The sequence below is a fragment of the Onychomys torridus genome, chromosome 2 (genome assembly GCF_903995425.1).
Source record: "Onychomys torridus chromosome 2, mOncTor1.1, whole genome shotgun sequence".
NCBI lineage: Eukaryota > Metazoa > Chordata > Mammalia > Rodentia > Cricetidae > Onychomys > Onychomys torridus.
In genome coordinates this window covers 10,244,797-10,263,888 of record NC_050444.1, presented here as the reverse complement: position 1 = coordinate 10,263,888, position 19,092 = coordinate 10,244,797, and the positions used below count along the sequence as shown (strand labels likewise).

General features: G+C 43.1%; 1 protein-coding gene across 2 annotated transcripts in view; it reads left to right on the top strand.

Moving 5' to 3' along the window:
• The window catches only part of Ca8 (carbonic anhydrase 8), a 104,031-nt gene that overhangs the window by 43,934 nt on the left and 41,005 nt on the right, over positions 1-19,092 (top strand). For both annotated transcript variants that reach the window (XM_036178683.1, XM_036178684.1), the window contains exon 4: positions 18,779-18,874. In XM_036178683.1, coding sequence (XP_036034576.1) covers positions 18,779-18,874 — 96 coding nt within the window. The remainder of the gene's footprint in view (positions 1-18,778; positions 18,875-19,092) is intronic.

The window sequence follows — 19,092 nt, the reverse complement described above, 5'->3', positions numbered from 1 at the left end:
TAGGCATGGGTATACAGGAAGTACCTCTCTTTGGAGACTGAGGTGTCGGTAAGTTGAGGTTGACTGTGGCTTCTCCTGTTAGGCTAGCATTGCTACAAATTCAAGAATAATGGGTTCCTCTATGACAGCTATGATGTCACTAGGATGTAGGACATTGTGATTATCTATTGTGTCCCCCCAGTATATTGTGCATCCTAATAAACTTATCTGGGGTTAGAGAACAACAGCCACTAGATTAGACATAGAAGCCAGACAGTGACAGCACACACCTTTAATCCTAGCATGCCAGAGGCAGAGATCCATCCAGATCTCTGTGAGTTCAAGGCCACACTAGGAACAGAGCCAGGTGTGGTGGCATACATCTTTAATCCCAACAGTTGAGATCTCATGTCTTTGCTTGGGAAGGACACATGCTTTTAGTGCCAGAAAGTGATGGTAGGAAGAAGAAAGGTATATAAAGTGTGAGGACCAGAAACTAGAGGCTTTTAAGTTTTTAGGCTTTTTAGCAGCTGTTCAGCTGAGATCCCTTCCTGGTGAGGACTCACAAATTTTCAGTCTGAGGATTCATGGAAACAGAATTGGCTGAGAAGTTGGTAAGTTGAGGTTGACTGTGGCTTGTTCTGCTTCTCTGGTATTTCAGTATTCACCCCAATATCTGGTTCTGAGTTTTTAATTAATAAGACTGTTTAGCAACTCATGCTACAGGACATTTTCAACTTCTTGATCATCTTATAAACACACTCACATGTTCTTTCCATTTCATTTGTTATTAAAATTGTTGTAGATTTTATGATAATGGTCTGCATAGCTGAGATGATAATGATGTTGATAAGTATGATTTATGTACCACACAAACAACTGTGATGGCATGGGTAGACCCTATCTGGACCCATACAAGTCCTAGGGACACTTTAAGCACTTTTGTCATTGATGATAATTATCATGTTTACTTTTTTTTTTTGCATGATTGTACTGGCTATGTAGCCCAGGCTGGCCTCCCCTCTCCAGTGCTGGAACTGCAGGATTGCAGACATTTACTTCCACACCCAGCTGGCTTGCTTATTTATTTATTTTTCTATTCTCTTTTTGTGGGGGTAGGGGGTGCTGGCAGGGCCTTTTACATGCCAGGTAAGCACTCTGTGGCTCAGCTACATCTCCACCTGATGATAAATCTTGGAATGTAAATAAGTTATAGTATCTAGAAATGTTTTTCCGTATCAGCATATTCTGCACAAAATTTAAGTTTAGTGCCAGAAAATGTAGGTAAAACTTCTTATCTGAATTCTGGTTCATACCCATTGATCTGTTTCCTGTATCCAGTTGACCATTTTGTTTTTATTTAAACTTTAAACGTTTCCATTCAAATTCCACTTCAGTCAGTAGACTGAACCAATAGTGTAGCTTAGCATTGGAAGGGAGTTGGTCTCTGTGTTTTGGATCAGTAGTTTCTTAAGCTCCAGTTCTGTGAAATATCCTTTACAATTATTTTTATAACGTTGTGTAGTCTCTAGCACCATGGGAATCTTAGCAGATCTCAGCAATACAGTCCCCTTTTTGAAATGGAACACCTGTAATGTGGTTCACAGTGAGTTTGCTGAAGAATAGTTCTTTGTGCTGCTCCCTGGAGCAACTCTCTTGAGTTGGATTAGCATGTTTTGATTTTAAAGTGAGTTACAAAACATACATAAATAAGGAAGTACTTTGTAAGAAAAACATACATGTGTGCTTATCCAGAGATTTTTTTGTTGTTGTTTTTATATTAGGGCCTCCCTCTTCATTTCTGGTGGTTGGAGAGAAGAAAAGCCAGCTATTCAGGGGGACGGGTAAAATTCTATTGCATGTGGTGCTGTGTGTATGTACGTGTCTTTAGCCTGTCAAAGCTCACTCCTCTCACAATATTCCAAAGACAGAGGTTTGTATTGGTGGGCAGTTTTATGTCCATGCATTGTCTTGTCAGCATGAGGTTAATGCAAAATGCATTCCACTGTGATTCCCAGGGGATGATGAGAGTCCTGTTAACACTTCTGAAGACCGTGTGAGCCTGACACGTGCCATATCTTATTTGGTCCATTATATGTATATTTTTATGTCTATTTTTCAACTGAATAATCAGGTCAAGAAGCATTAAATAAGTTGCCCAAAGCTACTAAGGTAATGGCTGAGATGATGCCTGTCAGTCTCTCTCCCCTGCAGGGCATGCCTTTCTCAATTCTAATAAAATGATTCTGATTTTTGTTTTAGACAATTCTAACTGAAAAAGCCCCAAGAATACTCTATTAATAGATAAGTCCCTTGTAGATAAAGTGAGAATTAAAGTGAAGTTTTGTCTCTTTTCAACATTACCAGATAAATTCATTTCATTGTAAATCATTTGCATATCATAACTGGGTCTAAGATATTGTTCTAACAATGATATTATTAGGCAAAGTATGAGTATATAAACTTGGAGTTGGGTCAAAAACTGACCATGGTGTTTCAAGAGAAATGAAATCATGTTAAATTTCGAAATCCAATTAAAATTGCTTTATATGCATTCCTGGCACTAAAAAGAGCACACATCTATTACTGTTCTTATCAACATACTAGAAATAGTTAATATAAATCAAACCATGTTTGTCACACTTGATGACTGTGGGAAGATGTTCTGTGTAGACACTAAAGGCTGTGGATTCCAAGTGTACCCTGTGGGCAGTGATGGCTTCTGAGGAACCAGTGCAAGATAAAGAGGGGGGTGAATGCCAGCTTTGGAGGCACTGACTCCAGTTAGATTTTGATCATAAGTATGACTCAGATACCTAAACTAAGGAATGAATGCATTTTTCTAAGAGGCTGAGTTTGGGGGCTTTGTGGAGGTAGTATGTGAGATCTTACTCTTGGCTGAGTGTAAGGAAGAAATGTTGGAGCAGATTTCTGGTTTGGGTTCCATCATTAGAACTAAGAAACCAAGAAGTGGCAGAGGCTGTTGGGTAGTGAGGGCTGTGACACGCCAACACTGAAATACCCCACAGGAGGGCTTTGACTAGACTGTTCAACACAGAGACCTAGCCCCAAGAGGCTGTTTGGGTTAGAGATGTTGATTTTGGAATCATTGGCAACTAGGTGATACTTAAGACATGGGAGTGGACAAGGTCACCCACCAGCAATGTGTGAAGGGAAGGAAAGAAAAGAGGCTATAAGATGGAGCCTGGACAGAACCAGGGGAGCCGAGTCAGAAGAGATTAGAGGAGCTGGAGGTGGAGGATGGAGGAGGGAGCCAAGCAGTTTATGTCATGTAGCCCACAGGTTGGGTTGATGTGAGATTGTGTTTTGGGGCAGCAGATGCTACAAAATGAGCAAGGCTCCCAAGGCCAGACTGTGTGATGAGGCAGAAGGATGGTCCTTGGGTGAGCCATTGGATAGAGTGGTGGGCATAGGAAGTAGATTGTGGTGTATCATGGAGGAGATGGTCAGGGAGTGGTGAGGATGGCGGATACATTGAAGAAAAATGGAATCTGTTGGGCAGGTAAAGCAATGGGAAGGCACTTGGGGTCCAGGAAGATTACTGTTTTAGCTTAAGGTGAGAAGAAGATACTCCAGTTCAAATGATGGTGAGAGGGAAGTTCCTCACAGAGGAGGGCAGAGTGGAACAAAGGTCATTCTAAGGGTATCGATAGAATGGCCCAGGGTAAGGGCAGATATTCGGGAGAAAAGATGGCAAGTGTTTCTGTCAGGCAAGGACAGGGTTTGGTTTGTTTTCCTCTCCCAGAAATGAGTAACCTTGTTACTAGAGTATTGACAATGCTTGACCATAGTAGATGAGCTTTTGGGGTTGGGCTGAAGCCTGGTTCCAGCAAGCAGTGTTCTGTAATGTTCATCCTTGATGCATATAGGGCAAGTCTCTGTTCTTCTTTTACACAGTTCTCAGTCACTGTTTGGGAGGCATTTGAAGTTATGAGAGATCATGGTGGCCTGGCTTACTATCGTGAAAGTTCATTAATTATCTTTGAATTTTAAGGAAATAAATAAATGAGTTTAAATGGTGTTGTGGGGAAAATAATATGGAGTGGCCATATATACTGTCATAGTTACCTTCCATATCAACTTGATGAAAAACCAAAACATACCTGGCAAGAGGGGATCTCAGCTGAGGACTCTCCACCACCATGTTGGCCTGTGAGGATGGTGGTGGGCTCATTTTCTTGACTGTTAATGGATGGAGGAGATCCCAATCCACCATAGGTGGTACCACCCCTATGGTTGTAGGCTATAGAAAGTTGGTAGCTGGACGTAAGCCTGGGAACAAGCCAGTAAGCATGTTCTTCCTCTGCTTCAGTTCCTGCCTTAGCTTCCTTCAATGAAGGCCTGTAACCTGTAAGCCAGGAAACCATGTCTCCCCGTTTGGGTCTGGCGGTCATTGTTTTACAGCAGCTACTGAGGCACGCTATGACATTTACCATCTGTTGTCACTTAATTTCTCTTCACTCCATCTGGGCTCGAGTCAGCACTTGCTTACTCCGAGTAGTCCAGGAGCTTCCAAAGGCCAGTGTTGATCTCCACAGTATCTCACAAAAATGGATCATCTAGTTCCTTTTGTAGTGCAGACTCAGCTCGGGTAGTGGCTCCACAGTTACCAGCAATATGGCCGCTCAGATGTACTATTGTTTCTGGCGTAGTCTCCCTGGGTCACTAGTCCTCCTTGGCTTGCACAATCCATTTCTTCTGGTTATTTTGTCTTTACAGAAAGGTTTGCCATTTGTCTAGTCTTTGCATGAACATTTATTTTTTTGGATTCTACCCCATTCAGACTTCCTTGACCTTCCTTTTTTGAAATAAGCTAGCATAAAGCCACACTGGTTATGTTCAGGCTCTGCCTCTGCTGGCGTGTAGTGGCTATGCCACCCTGGAAAGATTATTTTTCACAAGTTTTGTCATCATTCACTTCTTGTAGAAGTTGTTATTGGTGATTGTTTTCATCTATTTTCTGTTGCTAAAATAAAATACCCGAGACTGGGTAATTTACAAAGAAAACAGGTAGTGGCAGTAATTTTGGGCTTCCCTCTTGGGGTTCTCAGTCTCCTTAGTTAAAGACATTAAGAACAGATTCAAATGAAAGCTTAAGGACAGTTTTATTAGAGTTTGAAAGAAGACTCAGGGCAGGCAAGCTGTAAACCTTGGCAACTGCCTAAAGGAGAATGGGGAAGAGAAGGGAAAACAAACCATGCAACCCAGCTAAGCCAGCATGCCGGCCAGCCTCATGGTGGACAGGCAGCCACACAGTGGGGATGGCAGCTGTAGAGAAAGAATAAGGAGTTCCAAATACCAGAGAACACATGCTCAGGCTCTGGATGGCACCTAAAAGAGAAAGAGGAACTAAAAGTTATGCCAGAAAGGACGTAAGCAGTGGTCCAGCTGTACCTTACTGTGACTCACAGGGACTACACTAGGAGGTGGGAATTGGAGGAAGGAAAAACACATAACCCATGAAAGAAATAGTTAATTATTTTAGTCCCTTAGCACATAGCTTAGGTAGACCCACCTTCCTGAAAGGGGTCCTTTAGTCAGGTGGTTGACGTGCCCAGGTATTAACTTTTATTTTATTAATTAAAAAAGTAAAAAAGCATATCATTTTCCCTTTCTCCTTCTTCCTTCCACTCCTCCTACATGTTCCCTCTTACTCCCTCAAAATCATGACCTCTTTTTCCTTACTACTGCTGCATATGTGTTTATAAATGCACACACAACCTACCCATTCTGCTCGTTGTTACTTGTGTGTATATGGTTATGATTTGGGGCTGACCACATGGTATTGGATACACAGTTAGGGACTTACCTCTAAGGCAGACAATTTAGCCTGTTCTTAGCATTCCTAAGTTGCCTGTACTTCTTTTTCTAGGTGTGAGGCCTTGTGAGCTTTCCCACTTCCACGTTGGCATGTCTATTGGGTTATTCTTGTTTGGGTCATATTTAGGCAGCCAAGTCAGTGAGACTTCATGGATGTAACTTCTCTGACATTTTTAGGCCACTAGGCGAGGAGACATAACTTCACAATGGATTTCCTGGTTCTCTGGCTCTTACAATCTTTCTGCTCCATTTTCTACGATGTTTCCTAAGCCTTGGGGCACAGGAGCTGTATTGTTGATATATCAGTTGTGGCTCTGTACCTCACAATTACTTGTTCTTTAAAACTCCTACCTAGCTGTGACACTTATGAACCACAACAACAACCAGTGTGGTACTCTATTCCTGAGGGTGCAATAGGGTTCATATCTTGGTGGCAATTGTATTTAAGGCCGGCTCAACAGGAAGGAAACCATGCCTCATACTGAACTTATGTGGAGCTGGTGACATCGTGGATCTTGGAAGGGAGCCACTACTCCTACTTTACTAAATCAAAAAATCTTTAACTGTATTCTAAATACTAATTTTTTTTATTCACAAATAATTATAGCTCTTACCCCTCATTAAAGAAATTCTTTTCACATCAGACAGAGACTCTTATAGAAAACCAACTGTATTGACTCTTAAGGGTGGAGATAATGGCATGTGTCTATCTAGCAGTGGTTCTCAACCTTCCTAATGCTGCGGACCAGTTCCTCATATTGTGGTGACCCCAACCATAAGATTGTTTTGTTGCTATTTTATAACTGTAATGAATTATAATGTAACTATCTGATATTCAATTGCTGTTTTTATAAATTGAATTGTAAATATCTGATATACTACTTTCAAAGGGGTCATGACCCACAGTTTGAGAACCATTGATCTAGAGAAAAATTTCAGCAAGTTCCCAACACTCGACCTGGGGAGTCCTAAGAGCTGGCTCACTGTTAGTGAGGAATCTCTACTGTGGCACTGCAGCAGAAGCAGAAAGGGTGAGTACTTACACTTAAAAAGCCAAAGCACAGGGTTGGCCTTGCTCCCTAAGAAGTCACTCTTGTAGGAACTATGACACCTTAGGAAAACAGGAACACACAGCAACAGAAGTTAGCTCAGTCTGCAGGAAAGACAGTCAGGCCTCTGGAGGACCTAATCCCCTTCCAGCAGCTTACCGTCCAACAGCTGCCACCGTGGGTTCTAAACTGGGACATGTGCCTTGCAGGAGACAAACCGTAGGAATGATCATGATAGAATCTGCCATTGTAACAACGTAAATAAGGAATGAGTCACTTGATACAGAGACCAGGGTCTCAAGGAGACTGGGACGTCCAGGTTTTTCACTGTGCACTAATCCTTTCGCTCATCCTTTTCTTCCATTAGGCTCTAAGATTTGTATTTTTAGTTATGGGTCTTTTTATAAAAAAGATTTGAGGTCTTTGTGTTTCTGTTGCCAAAAGCTATGAACACTAAAACCATAATAACACGGATGCTCAGTAAATGCTTAGAGGAATGCAGCCATTGATTTAGAGCTTCTTCCTCAAGTGTGGCATGCGTCCCATTAGAAAGTGGGTTGTTACCACTGTTCACCCTACCAAATGAACCGACCTAATCTATGTGACATTCAACACCACCAAGACCCTTTGACAGTCTCTTTACTTTGCATTCTTTATTATACAAAATAATAAATATAGTACAGATTAAGTTATAACAGGTTAGTTACATCCATAACCTACATTTCAGATCTTTATAAAGTAACTGGCTATTTCCTGGGGATCCAGGAAACCAATGCCAAAAAATTAGTTTTGACATATGAGGAAAAAGGAAAAAAAAAAAACCATGCAATTAAAATTTCTAGTATACTTATATACTTTTTGTCTTTTGAGACAGGGTCTTACTATGTATGCAGCACTGGGTGTTCTGGAACTTGTTATGTAGACATAGCCTTGAACTCACAGACAGTTGCCTGCCTCTGTTGCCTGAGTGCTGTGAATAAAGGTGTGGGTCACCATGCTTGGCTTATGTACCAATTTAACTATCAGTACTCTTCATAATTTTTTCCCATATAAAATCAGTCTTAGGTTTTTTGTTTTATAGTGAGTGTAAAATATTTTTAAATGTCACAGTTTTTCATTGTTTTGACTCACATGAGCCTTTCCAAAAGGCATTCTGAATCTTTCATGGTGAATTTCCTACAGGAATCTTCATTTTGGGAGAGAGCTTGCTGATATCACAATGACATATTCCTAACAGGGCAGATATATGCAAGGAACAAAGGAAGTCAGTGTTCAGGGAGGAAAGAACGCTGCTCCAAAGGAAAAGTCATTTTATAAATTACATAGAAAATTGGGTGCCTTTGAACTGGTAGATTCTTACCCCAAGGAATATTATAAATACCATCTTGTTATTGTCAGTGGTGAACTCAGCATCTTGCTTCTCTTTTTCCTATGACATGATTCCTAATCAAGTTTAGGCAACCATGACAAGTGGGTGTCAGGTTGAGAGAGAATTTCCAGTAACTCACTCTCTGTTCCATGAGTCACAGTGACATCTGTCTACATTGTGAAATGTACTTCTCAGATACCAGCTACACTAGACGTTGATAGTGAGTTTCATAGTGCTGCACTAAACCCCCTTTGCCTGTGATGAGCTGAGTCACACAGCACTGAGTGACTCTAGAGAGAAACAGTGCTATTTAATCCTCCAAACACATACTCAGTCACTTGTGATTTCCTTTTTCTTTGTATTTTAATACTTAATACCTTTTTGTCTTTCAATCTTTGATAGCATAAGGATATTTTTCCCTTCTTAAAAAAAATCGTAACTCTGTATGCCTAGTGTGTATGAGGCCTTGAGGTTTATCCCTAGCACCATGAAAAATGCCTGGCTCCTCCAGATGCTATGCAAATGCATGTTTCTAAAATACCTTTCTTGGTGAAGAGCAGGAAAGTAGACACTCAGTTTCTGAGCCTGACATGCTGCCTGCTTGACACCCCCCTCACTGGCCATAGCTGGCTTCTTTTGGCATCAAGGAAAGCAGCTGAACAAATCCAGGACCCAGGGCAGGACCTGGTGTTGGAGTCCTCTGGAAGTCTGCTGTGGTAGCCTAGCTCAAAGGAAGGTGCTTCATGACCACAGATTGGGAGGAAGGTCTTGATTCAGTTATGTCTGAGTTCAGAGGTCACTGTGAATGCTTATGATTCTCAAAGTTCACAGCAGCCTGCGTGATGCCCTTCCACTTTACTCTGGACTGTTAAGAGAATAGACGAGAAGATTGAAAGTTGAGTTGAGTTGTGCTTAAATGCAGGCGTGCTGATTTTCCTTGTTTGTGTTACAGTTGTTTAGTGCCCACATTGGCTCCTTTGTCTTCTGACAACCCGACCCACCTCTGAGGAGGAATGGCCTTGCCTTGTTTTGGTAGATGCTTTCACATTCTGCCTTTGTCTCTGAACTGCTTCTACATAATGTTAAAAGAAAAAACAAAAGCACGTGCAGTCCCCACCCCCCCACCCCACCCCCATCCCTTGTTCTTTGCAGCTCTTGAAGCCTTGACATGATCCATGGCTGCTTTTTTCTGGAAAAATCTTTTCTCATTTGCACTAACAGAAGTCTGGAATTGTTTGAGTTCCTTCAGAAACTGTTTGATAGGTCTGTTTTTCTCATCTCACCCCTCTTCCAAGCTCAGCTCTGTCATTTATCTTAGGCCCACAGGCAGACTGATGCTTAAGCTGACAATGAGGACTTGTTTTTGTTTTTTTCAAGACAGAGTTTCTCTGTGTAGCCCTGGCTGTCCTGGAACTTGCTCTGTAGCCCAGGATGGCCTCAAACTCTCAGAGATCTGCCTGCATCTGCCTCCAGAGTGCTGGGATTAAAGGTATGTTGTGTTACCAAAGGGGCTAGAGTTATTGAGGATCCTAGCTTTCAGAGTTCTGGATGGTGGTTTTGGAGGCCTCTTTCCACAGCTACCTGATTGCGTACACATGGGCAGGACACCCCAGCAGCAGGACCTTTTGAGAGAAGGCTTTTTACCCTGTGGTGGCCAGGAAGTAGTGTGTGTGGGGTGGGGGAGGTGTCAGGTGTAACCCTCAGTGGCACTTCCTGGTGACCTACTTCCATCAGCTAGGTTCCACCCTCTAAAGTTTCTAACCAACTCCCAAAATAGCACTTCCCACTGGGGACCAGGCACTCAGCATGTGTGCGTCAGGGGGCATCCAGACACAACAGGTGTGTCCCCCCACCTGGAGTCTACGTTCTCAGGACGCCTCCAGTTTTATCTCAGAGGTCTAGAACAGGGCACCAAGTTCTAAAACCGACTCCTCTTACTTTTGGTTGCATATTGGTAGGGATCTTAGCTGTCCGTCCTTTCTTCCTTGTCTCTCGGATTGTTAGTTTATAGTCTTGTCTGTCCCTTTCCCTAGCCTCCTGTCCCACAGCTCACCACCTTCTCCAGTCTGTTTTTTTTATCATATCGGGTGAGGCCAGAGGGTAGAGAGGATTCACAGGGTTGGGAAAGGTGAGGTTGAGGAAGGTAACAAGAGTGGAGAAGTTCTGAGGAGTCTGGGTCACTCTTGCATTGAGCGTTCGATTGTTAAGGGGGAAGGAAGGGATTAGGAATGTTTAGATCTGATTGGAGTAGGAAAAAAAGGAAGTTAGAGATTTTGAGCAGAGGAAATGTGAATGCTGGGGTCTGGAGAGATTAGTGGAACTCTGTAATACAATCTGGTAGGGGCAGGAAAGGCGTTGCTAAGTGGAGATAAGGCTTTCTTCTGAAGCCCCGGAGATGCAGCCTTTTGCTGAGAGTCAGCCAGAGTGCACCTTTGAGAAGAACTGGTGTCAGTTCTGGAATTGTTCTGCTTGTGGTAGCAAGAAAACCTCTGGAAGGAAATGCCATTAAGCATTTGCAGATAGAGGACTCCAGAAAACTCACTGGAGTGCCTGGGGAGACTGGTGAGTCACAGGTGCCTCAGATTTTACAGCTTTTTCCATTGTAGTGATTCATTCTTTTGTGCTTTAATGCTGCCGTGTTATTTATGTTCATAATAAATCCCATTTATCTTGAAGATAACTTTCTGTTAAGCTTCCATGGAATCTTGAAACTTACTTTTTGCAGTGACAAACAAATAGCCATATGACTATGGCATATCAGAGTTTCACGACTTTGGACACATTTGTCTGCTGCTGTGAGTTAAGTATATTAGGATTAATGCTTTTCACGGACTAATGGTACAGCCACCCAATCAATTACAGGAAACTGGAGTCTGTGAGCCTCACAGTGAAAACTCAGTAAAGGTTTTCTCTGAAACTAGAAGAGGGTGAGTAACAACAGGCTGTAAGTTAGCCTGTGGTCTGATGTCTTAGGACTGCAGCCTGGTCAGCCAGCATTTCTGGTAGGATCATTAGAACATTGTAGGGTCTGAGGAAATGCTGAAGGAAGACTCCAGACTCAAATAGTATCTAAGAACAAAGAGCGTTTAATATTCCAGCATGCAGGGGTCAACACCTGTATAAAATGGCAGCGACCCTGAGAGGGTCATTTAGTCTCTTTTTAAGCACAGCTAAGGGGAGTTTCAGGATCAACTACGTAATTGGTTAAGCAAGCAGCAGTTACTTAGTATATTCTAATTGGCTGTGGTTTAGTCTTATCATTTTGGGACACATCTGCACAAGCTGGGACGTGGCTCAGAAGGGGGCTGCTGGGTTTGTCCTTGAGACACTGAGGCTGACTTAGACTCCTGTGTTCATTCTTTCCCTTGACCCTGAGGGTCTTGTAGATAAATGGCCCTTTGTTGGCAAAGACACTCATTTGCCCTTCTCAGAAGACTGGAGTCTAAGTCCACTTGTGAGAGTGGGAGAGTTTAACCCCTTCAACGTTTGTCTCTTTCTGAGGCCTTGTGGGTGGGAAAATAGTTGTCTTGAGTGAGGAAGGCTGGGTTTGATTGTCAGAGAAAACCATCCTCTGCTGCCTTGACACATCCGTGCTATAAGGAAGCAAGACCTTTGACCTGCTGAGGGTGTTTGGTAGCCACAGTAAGAGTTTGGGTTTGGTCTGTACCATGCATTTTCAAGGCAAAGACTATCCAGGTTCCTTCCAGACTAATGACAGCTGGGTCCTGGCCTGGGGGGGGTCAGCTTTATTCCAGTGTCCTTTGAAGGAGCTAGGTGGCTATGCACAGTGGGCCATCTGAAGCCTGGCAGCAAATACAGAGACGGTGAAGCCAGTCCTTAGCAGAAAGCCGGCAGCATTGATACAGAGACGGTGAAGCCAGTCCTTAGCAGAAGCCGGCCACACTGCTGTGTTTGGTCTGCACTGTAAGTGGGAAAAGCTGCTCTTCACCCCCACCCAGACTCACCTCCCTGCTTCATTGCCCTTGCTGGCTATAGATAACCAATGCTAATGACAGAAAAATAGGATGGTCATACAGGAGGAGTAAGCCCACAGGGAGACAGAGAGGAGTGGGTACTCTGAGCTTATGAAGTGCCGTGCTCCTTAGGTTACAGACAGCCTCATGCTCAAAGGAGGTAGTTAGTGACTTGGAAAGTTCACAGGGCTGCAGCTGCCAGGCTGAAAGGAGAATCTTGCCTCTGTAATTCTGGCTGAGGTCTGTGAGAGTGCATTGCTTCTGAGAGTCCGGAGTTGCAGGTGCTCAGGTTTCAGTGTTTCCTCTGCCCTTGTAGTAGTCGGTCACGCCCCCAGCAAGTCTGCCCTTTCGCCGCCACGTCTGCCTTTGAAGTTTGTCTTCTGAGGCCCTTCCACTCCTGTCTACTTGGTCCTCTCAGAAGCCAGTACATAAGATGATGGGGAAAGTGGCTCCATCTACCTTTCCAGCTGCTCATCACTTTGTAAACTACAGCCTTGATGTGTAGGTTTCAATTCAAACCCATTTGTCTCCAGAGTGCTTTGTTGAACTGCCTCCCCTGGAAGAAACCATAATAATGTACATTCTATAAAAAATTGTAGTTATGCATTATCATATTAATAAAGTCTCTCTTTTATCTGGGGCCTCTCTTTATCTGGGGATATTTGTTCCAAGACCTCCAGTAGATGACTGAAGCTGGATCTTTCTAACCCCATATGTATGAACTGATTTTCAGATATATAAATACCAATGACAGAGTGATTTATCAATGAGACACAGTACAGAGCACCGATAACTAATAATTAAGAGTTAAATTATAATAATGAGTGTGGTAAAGCTATTTCAAACACACAATTTCTGCTCAGTTTTTTGACCACAGGTAACTGTAAATATGGGAAAGACACTACTGATAAGAAAGAGTACTGTATTTATTATGTATTTAGTGATGTGTAGCAGAAATGAACTGAGAAGGCATGTGGTAAAAATAAGTAGGAGCAGAAGCTGAAAACCTGTCTATCCAGGAGCATTGTTTGCCCCCCCCCTCCTGTTCAGTCCTAGAGGAGTAGATTTGATGTGCTGCCCATCTGGCCACTAGGCCCCTTTCTCCTCATGCCCCTGCTGCTAGCTAGCTAGCCTTCTTCAGATGTAGACCCCTGTTGGTCTCTTCTCCTTTTTGTTTATACAACCTGTGTTACTCTCTTGTCCTCAGGCAAAGGGAAAGGGTGGGGTGAGGGAGAGGGGAGGAAGAAGAGAGAAGAAAGGAGAGAGAAGAAAGGATTTAAATTACGGAGTTGGTCTCCGTGATTGAGGGGTGGCCAGACTCACATCCCCAGGGAAGGCTGGGGGTGGGACATTCTTGCAGAATTTAGCCTTGTAGTTGGGGTTTCAGTAAGAAACTGATGTAGGATTTTGTCTTATCCTGGAGGCAAGATTCTTTCTTACTCAAGTTGTTCTCAAGGCATTCAACTCAGTGGATAAGGCTCACCAATGCTATGGAGGGCAACTAGATTTTCTTAAGGTCTGTTAATTTAAATAGTAATCATAGCTACAAAATACCTTCACAACAATATGTGGACTGGTGTTTGGCCAACTTGAACTCTATAGCTTAGTTCTATAACAATTTAACACATAAAAGTGACTGTACTAAAAACTAGGCATGGTGGTGCATGACTGTAGTCTCAGCCTCTGGAGGATGAGGAAGGAGAAGAACACCACGAGTTTAAGGCTAGCCTAGGCTGTGCACTAAGCACTCCGCTAGCCTGGCCTACATAGCAAGGCTTTGACTCATAACCCTACTCCTCTTCCCACCCAAAGCAACCTGCAGAGAATCCTGTTGCAGTTTTCTAGTGGATCTCCTGTGGCCCCACCTTTCTTGTATTCCAGCCTCTGGTGTATTCTCCCTGCTGCCAGAAAGGCCTTCAAAGAAAAGAGGTTGTTGGGAAAGTTTGATTGCTTCTAAGTAACACAATATTACCTTTGTAATCCTATGCTGCTTTAGTGTTTCCATATTAGAACTATGAAAACTCTAAAGCACCTTGAGTCTGACCCCCTTCTTTCCAGCTCACTGTTATTATTGCCAGACTTAGGTTTCCACAAAGGTCTTCTAGTTCTGCCCTTGCCTTGGTGATTTCCCTATTTCTGTGGCTTTGATTTAAGGAACTGAACTGACATTCATCTAAGGAAGAACTGCTAAAATGAGAGGAAGAAAGGAGGGCTGGGGAGAACAGACATAATCGGAATAAACCAAACAAACTGGGCTATGATTGCAAGACAGGAACCGGAGTGTTCTGGGAAAATCCCATGTGAAAACCTGGCTGCCGGAGGCAGAAGGTGCCTGGAGGCTGAAGAATCAGGCTGACAGGGTATTATAAAGCACCAGGAGAACTCACCATCAGAAGTGTGGCCAAAGGTGGGCAGGCATACAGTGACTTCCCATGACTTGGGTGAGGAGGAGGAGCTTAGAGAATGGCCATGAAAACTGGCTTCACTCAAGCTGCAGTTACTTGGTTTATCTCAAGTGGCAGTGAAGCTACCGGGCACTTTCCTGGCAGTGGCAGTGCTAGGGTCTGGTCCTAGAACTCCACATGCCAGTGAGATGGAAATAGTGCTGCAGGAAAGTGCATGATGGCTACTCAGGGTGGGCATGGTGGCTGCAACTCAAAGTGGTTGCAGCTAGGTCGGGCTTGCTTATCTCAGGTGAGATAAATGGACGAGGTTATGAACAGAATTCTGTCCCTCGAGAATTCTAGTACATGTGATATGAGTGTATTTGGAAATCAATTCTTTATAGAGGTAAGTGGGAAAGGACACTTATGCATAGGTCCTCATCCAATATAACTGTGTCCTTGTAACAAGCAATGATTAGGACATAGTCACACATTTAGGAGAGAGCATGTAACAACACAGAGAAAGCCACCTGCAGGCCAGGGACAGAAACCTCACATGGAGGTGCTTGTACCAGAACCTCATTGCCATCATAGCAGCCTCTGGAAGTATGAGGAAATGAATTCCCTCTGCTGTAGCCTTCCAGTCTGTAGCATGATATGACAGTGTCCCTCAGAGAAGGAGTATGGACGCAGAGCCCTGAAGAGCACTGTGGTGGTACTGTGTTCCCCAAAATATTGTGCACTCTAATAAACTTATCTGGGGTCAGAGAATAGAACAGCCACAACATTAAACATAGAGGTTAGGCAGTGGTAGCACACGCCTTTAATCCTAGCATTCCAGAGGCAGAGATCCCTCTGGATCTCTGTGAGTTCAAGGCCACATTGGAAACAGCCAGGCATGGTGACACATGCCTTTAATCCCAAGAAGTGAGCCTTTAATCCCAGGGAGTGAGGGCAGAAAGCAAAAAGGTATTTAAGGCGTAAGGACCAGGAACCAGAAGCATTTGGTTGGTTAAGCTTTTAGGCTTTGAGCAGCACAGTTCAGCTGAGACCCATTTGGATGAGGACTCAGAGGCTTCCAGTCTGAGGAAACAGGATCAGCTGAGGAATTGGCAAGGTAAGGTGGCTGTGGCTTGTTCTGCTTCTCTGATCTTCCAGCATTCACCCCAATAACTGGCCTCAGGTTTGATTCTACTAATAAGACCTTTTTAAGATTCCTGCTACAGAGCAGAGCAAGCCCAACGCTGAGAAGCAGCAAACACATAGTGTGCTGTGCCACAGACCCTGCATCTGATTACTGCTGTGGGCCACAGCCAGCAGGCTGGCCAACTTCCAGGATGTGTTGGAAACTGGCCTGGAACTTAAGTTGGCCATCTAATCTCTTTTCATGTGGAGATGGTGTCTTTCTCTTGTCTTCAGGAGAAGATAAAGTCTCAGGACCATGACGGTCCTTTGGTGTAAGAGTGAAGGCTGTTTGTTGACTTTGAGATGGAATCTTCTTGGTCCTGAGCCTCCAGGTCTCCAAGAAGAACTGGTTGTCAAGACTCCTTTGATACTTTTATTATGAATTATTTATTTTATTTTGAATTATTGTGCTAGACAGGTGGGGACCACAGATAGCTGCTGTCTTTTTTATCTTGGGATGGCTGAAATGCTAGTGTTTCCCTTATTTTTCTTTAGGAAAGAAAAATCACTGTTTTTATAACAGTTTAAAATTTGCTGAAAAATTGTGATGATAATACAAAAAAATTCCTGTGTGTCCCATAGCAATTTTCTCAACATACATTTGTTAGAATTAGTGAGCTAACACTGATACATTATTATTATTTTATTTTTCGAGACAGAGTTTCTCTGTGTAGCTTTTTGTCTTTCCTGGAGCTTACCCTATAGCTCGAACTCATAGAGATCCGCCTGCCTCTGCCTCCCAAGTGCTGGGATTAAAGGTGTGTGCCGCCGCCGCCACCGCCGCCGCCACCACCACCACTATCTGGCCTACACTGATACATTATTAAGTCTATATTTTATTCAAATTTCCTTAATTTTTAGGGAATTTCCTTTTTGTCTCAAAATCCCATTTATGATACCTTAGTGCTGTGGGGTTCTTCACTTCCTGCTGTCTGCGCCATTTTCTCACTTTCTTTTTGATGATTTTGACGGTTCTGAGATGTCCTGACCAGATGTTTTACCTGACATTTTAATCATGATTATTTGTAGTTAAGGGTTACTTGGAGGAAGAGCACAGAAGTACATGCCATCCACACTAGATATCGAGACACCTTCTGTCTGTGTGACAGTTGCAGGCTGACCTTGATCATGTGGTTTTGTTAGGCTCCCTTCCTAGAAGGTCCCCCTTTGCCCCTCTGTGTACAGACCCTTTGAGACAGTCACCATGTACTGTGCACACGGAGAGTGGGGACCCTTAAGGCTCTTATTGTGTTTAAAAGAGAGCGCAAGTGTCTCTTAAGGGCAGGTGTAAGCGGTGACTCGGCTGACGGGAGGAGAAGCAAAGCAAACTAGACTGCATCTCCAACAGAAAACAAAATTTGTGTTTTTAGAAAGTGTTAATGCTTTATTTTAGAAAAAAGTGCCCAATAATATTGCTATGAGGAAATGTCCTTTAAGCTCTGAACATGATGACTAAAAATACCTTCTGCCAGAGGAGGGCTCAGAGCTTTGTTGATCTACCAGGAGCCTTCGGTCCTTATCTGTACCACAGGGCTTTAGAAAGCCATTGTTGCAGCCACAGAAGAAAGCTTAGAATTATTCTCCATGTTATCATTAATTGAGGAGTGATAGGAGGTTGCATTCATACATTCATAAAGGCAGTGCCTTGACAGCTCACACTGTACAGTGATAGCCCTGGTGAGCTTTCCCAGCCTGGCCTCAAGTTGCTGACTCCATTACTGATTTTGCTACCTCCCTCTAGTGGTCAGTTTTATTTTTAATGTTTTCATTTTTTTTTTTTTTTTTAATTTTATAAAAATAGATTCTTTTCTCACACAGTATATCCTGGTTATAGTTTCCCCTCCCTCTCTCCTCCCAACTCAACTCCTCCCTACTTCTCTCCCCTCTGGATCGACTTCCTCTCTGTCTCTCTTTAGAAAAGGACAGGCTTCTAAGAGACAACAACCAAACATGACAAAATAAAATATATAAGATGAAGCAAAACCTATCTTATCAAAGTTGGTCATGGCACCCCAACAGGAGGAAATGAGTCCCAAGAGCAGGCACCAGAGTCAGAGACCTACTCGTTCTCACAGTCAAGGGACCTATAAAAATACTAAGCTAAAAAGCTTGTAGACAAATCCAACAGGTGAAAACAAAATTTTAGGCTATCCTTATGGTAGTCTTTTTGGAATTTTTTAAAATGTTAAAATGTATAGTGATCAAATTTTAGGTAAGTTTGTATTTTTGGTGAGAGAGAAGTTGCTTTTTAAATGAGAAATTGTTTCAATTTTCTTTATTTTGTGTGAGTGGTGTGGAAGGTTGAGGGGTGGGGTGCATGTGGAAGTCATGTAGGGAGCCAGTTTGGCTGCTTACAGTGCGTATGGCTGCTATAGGAACAAGTGCACATTCTAGAGAGGCCTGAAGCCACACAGCTTTGCAAGGTGAATAGTGCAGACATTGTTTGGCCTTGCTTTGCAGATAAGGTTTTATCTGTAGCCAAAGAAATGACCTGTTTTTGAAAATACGGCCTCTCCTCCAACAGTTTACTGTTTCTGGATATTCTCAGAGAATTGAAATAATTTATCAGATTTTGAGAATAGCTTTTTAAGGTTCCCTTCTGGGAATACTGGGCAATTTTTACAGGTCATAATCTCATCTCCCCCTCTGTTGGTACTAGGGTTCACACTTAGGACCTTAAGCATACTACCACTCCACCACTGAGCATGCACACCCAGCCTTCATCCTTCGGATGAGTAATAGTGTTTGTCTAGACCTGTAGTTTTTGCTCCCTTGCAACCCATGGGGCCTGGATTTAAAGAAAGACTGCTCATCCAGTGTGAAATCCTTGAGTTGCCCTGAGCAACAGAAATAGGGGGACTTCTCTTGAAATCGTAGTGCACTTATGACTGATTGTGATTCCTTTTTATGCTCAGTGCCATGCAGATCCTGAGAATGGGCTAATGCCTGCTTTTCTGAGTAGTACGTTAAGTGACAGTGTCTGTGTCTCACCCTCAGCTCCACCTGATCCACTGGAACTCCACACTGTTTGGCAGCATCGACGAGGCAGTTGGGAAGCCCCATGGCATTGCCATCATTGCGCTGTTCGTTCAGGTGAATTGTTTGCTGTGCAGTTACATTGTTTAGCCATGCTTGCTCTAAGTCACTTTGTCAAATGTTATTTCAATTTACAATGTTATTACTTGGAGGTCAAATGAAACACAAATAAACACTGATACTATAATAGTTCACGAGATTCATGCTGTATTTCTTGTATAAAGTAGTTCACTTTTCATCAGATACTTTCTTCAGAGTGGTATCTGGGGTCTTTG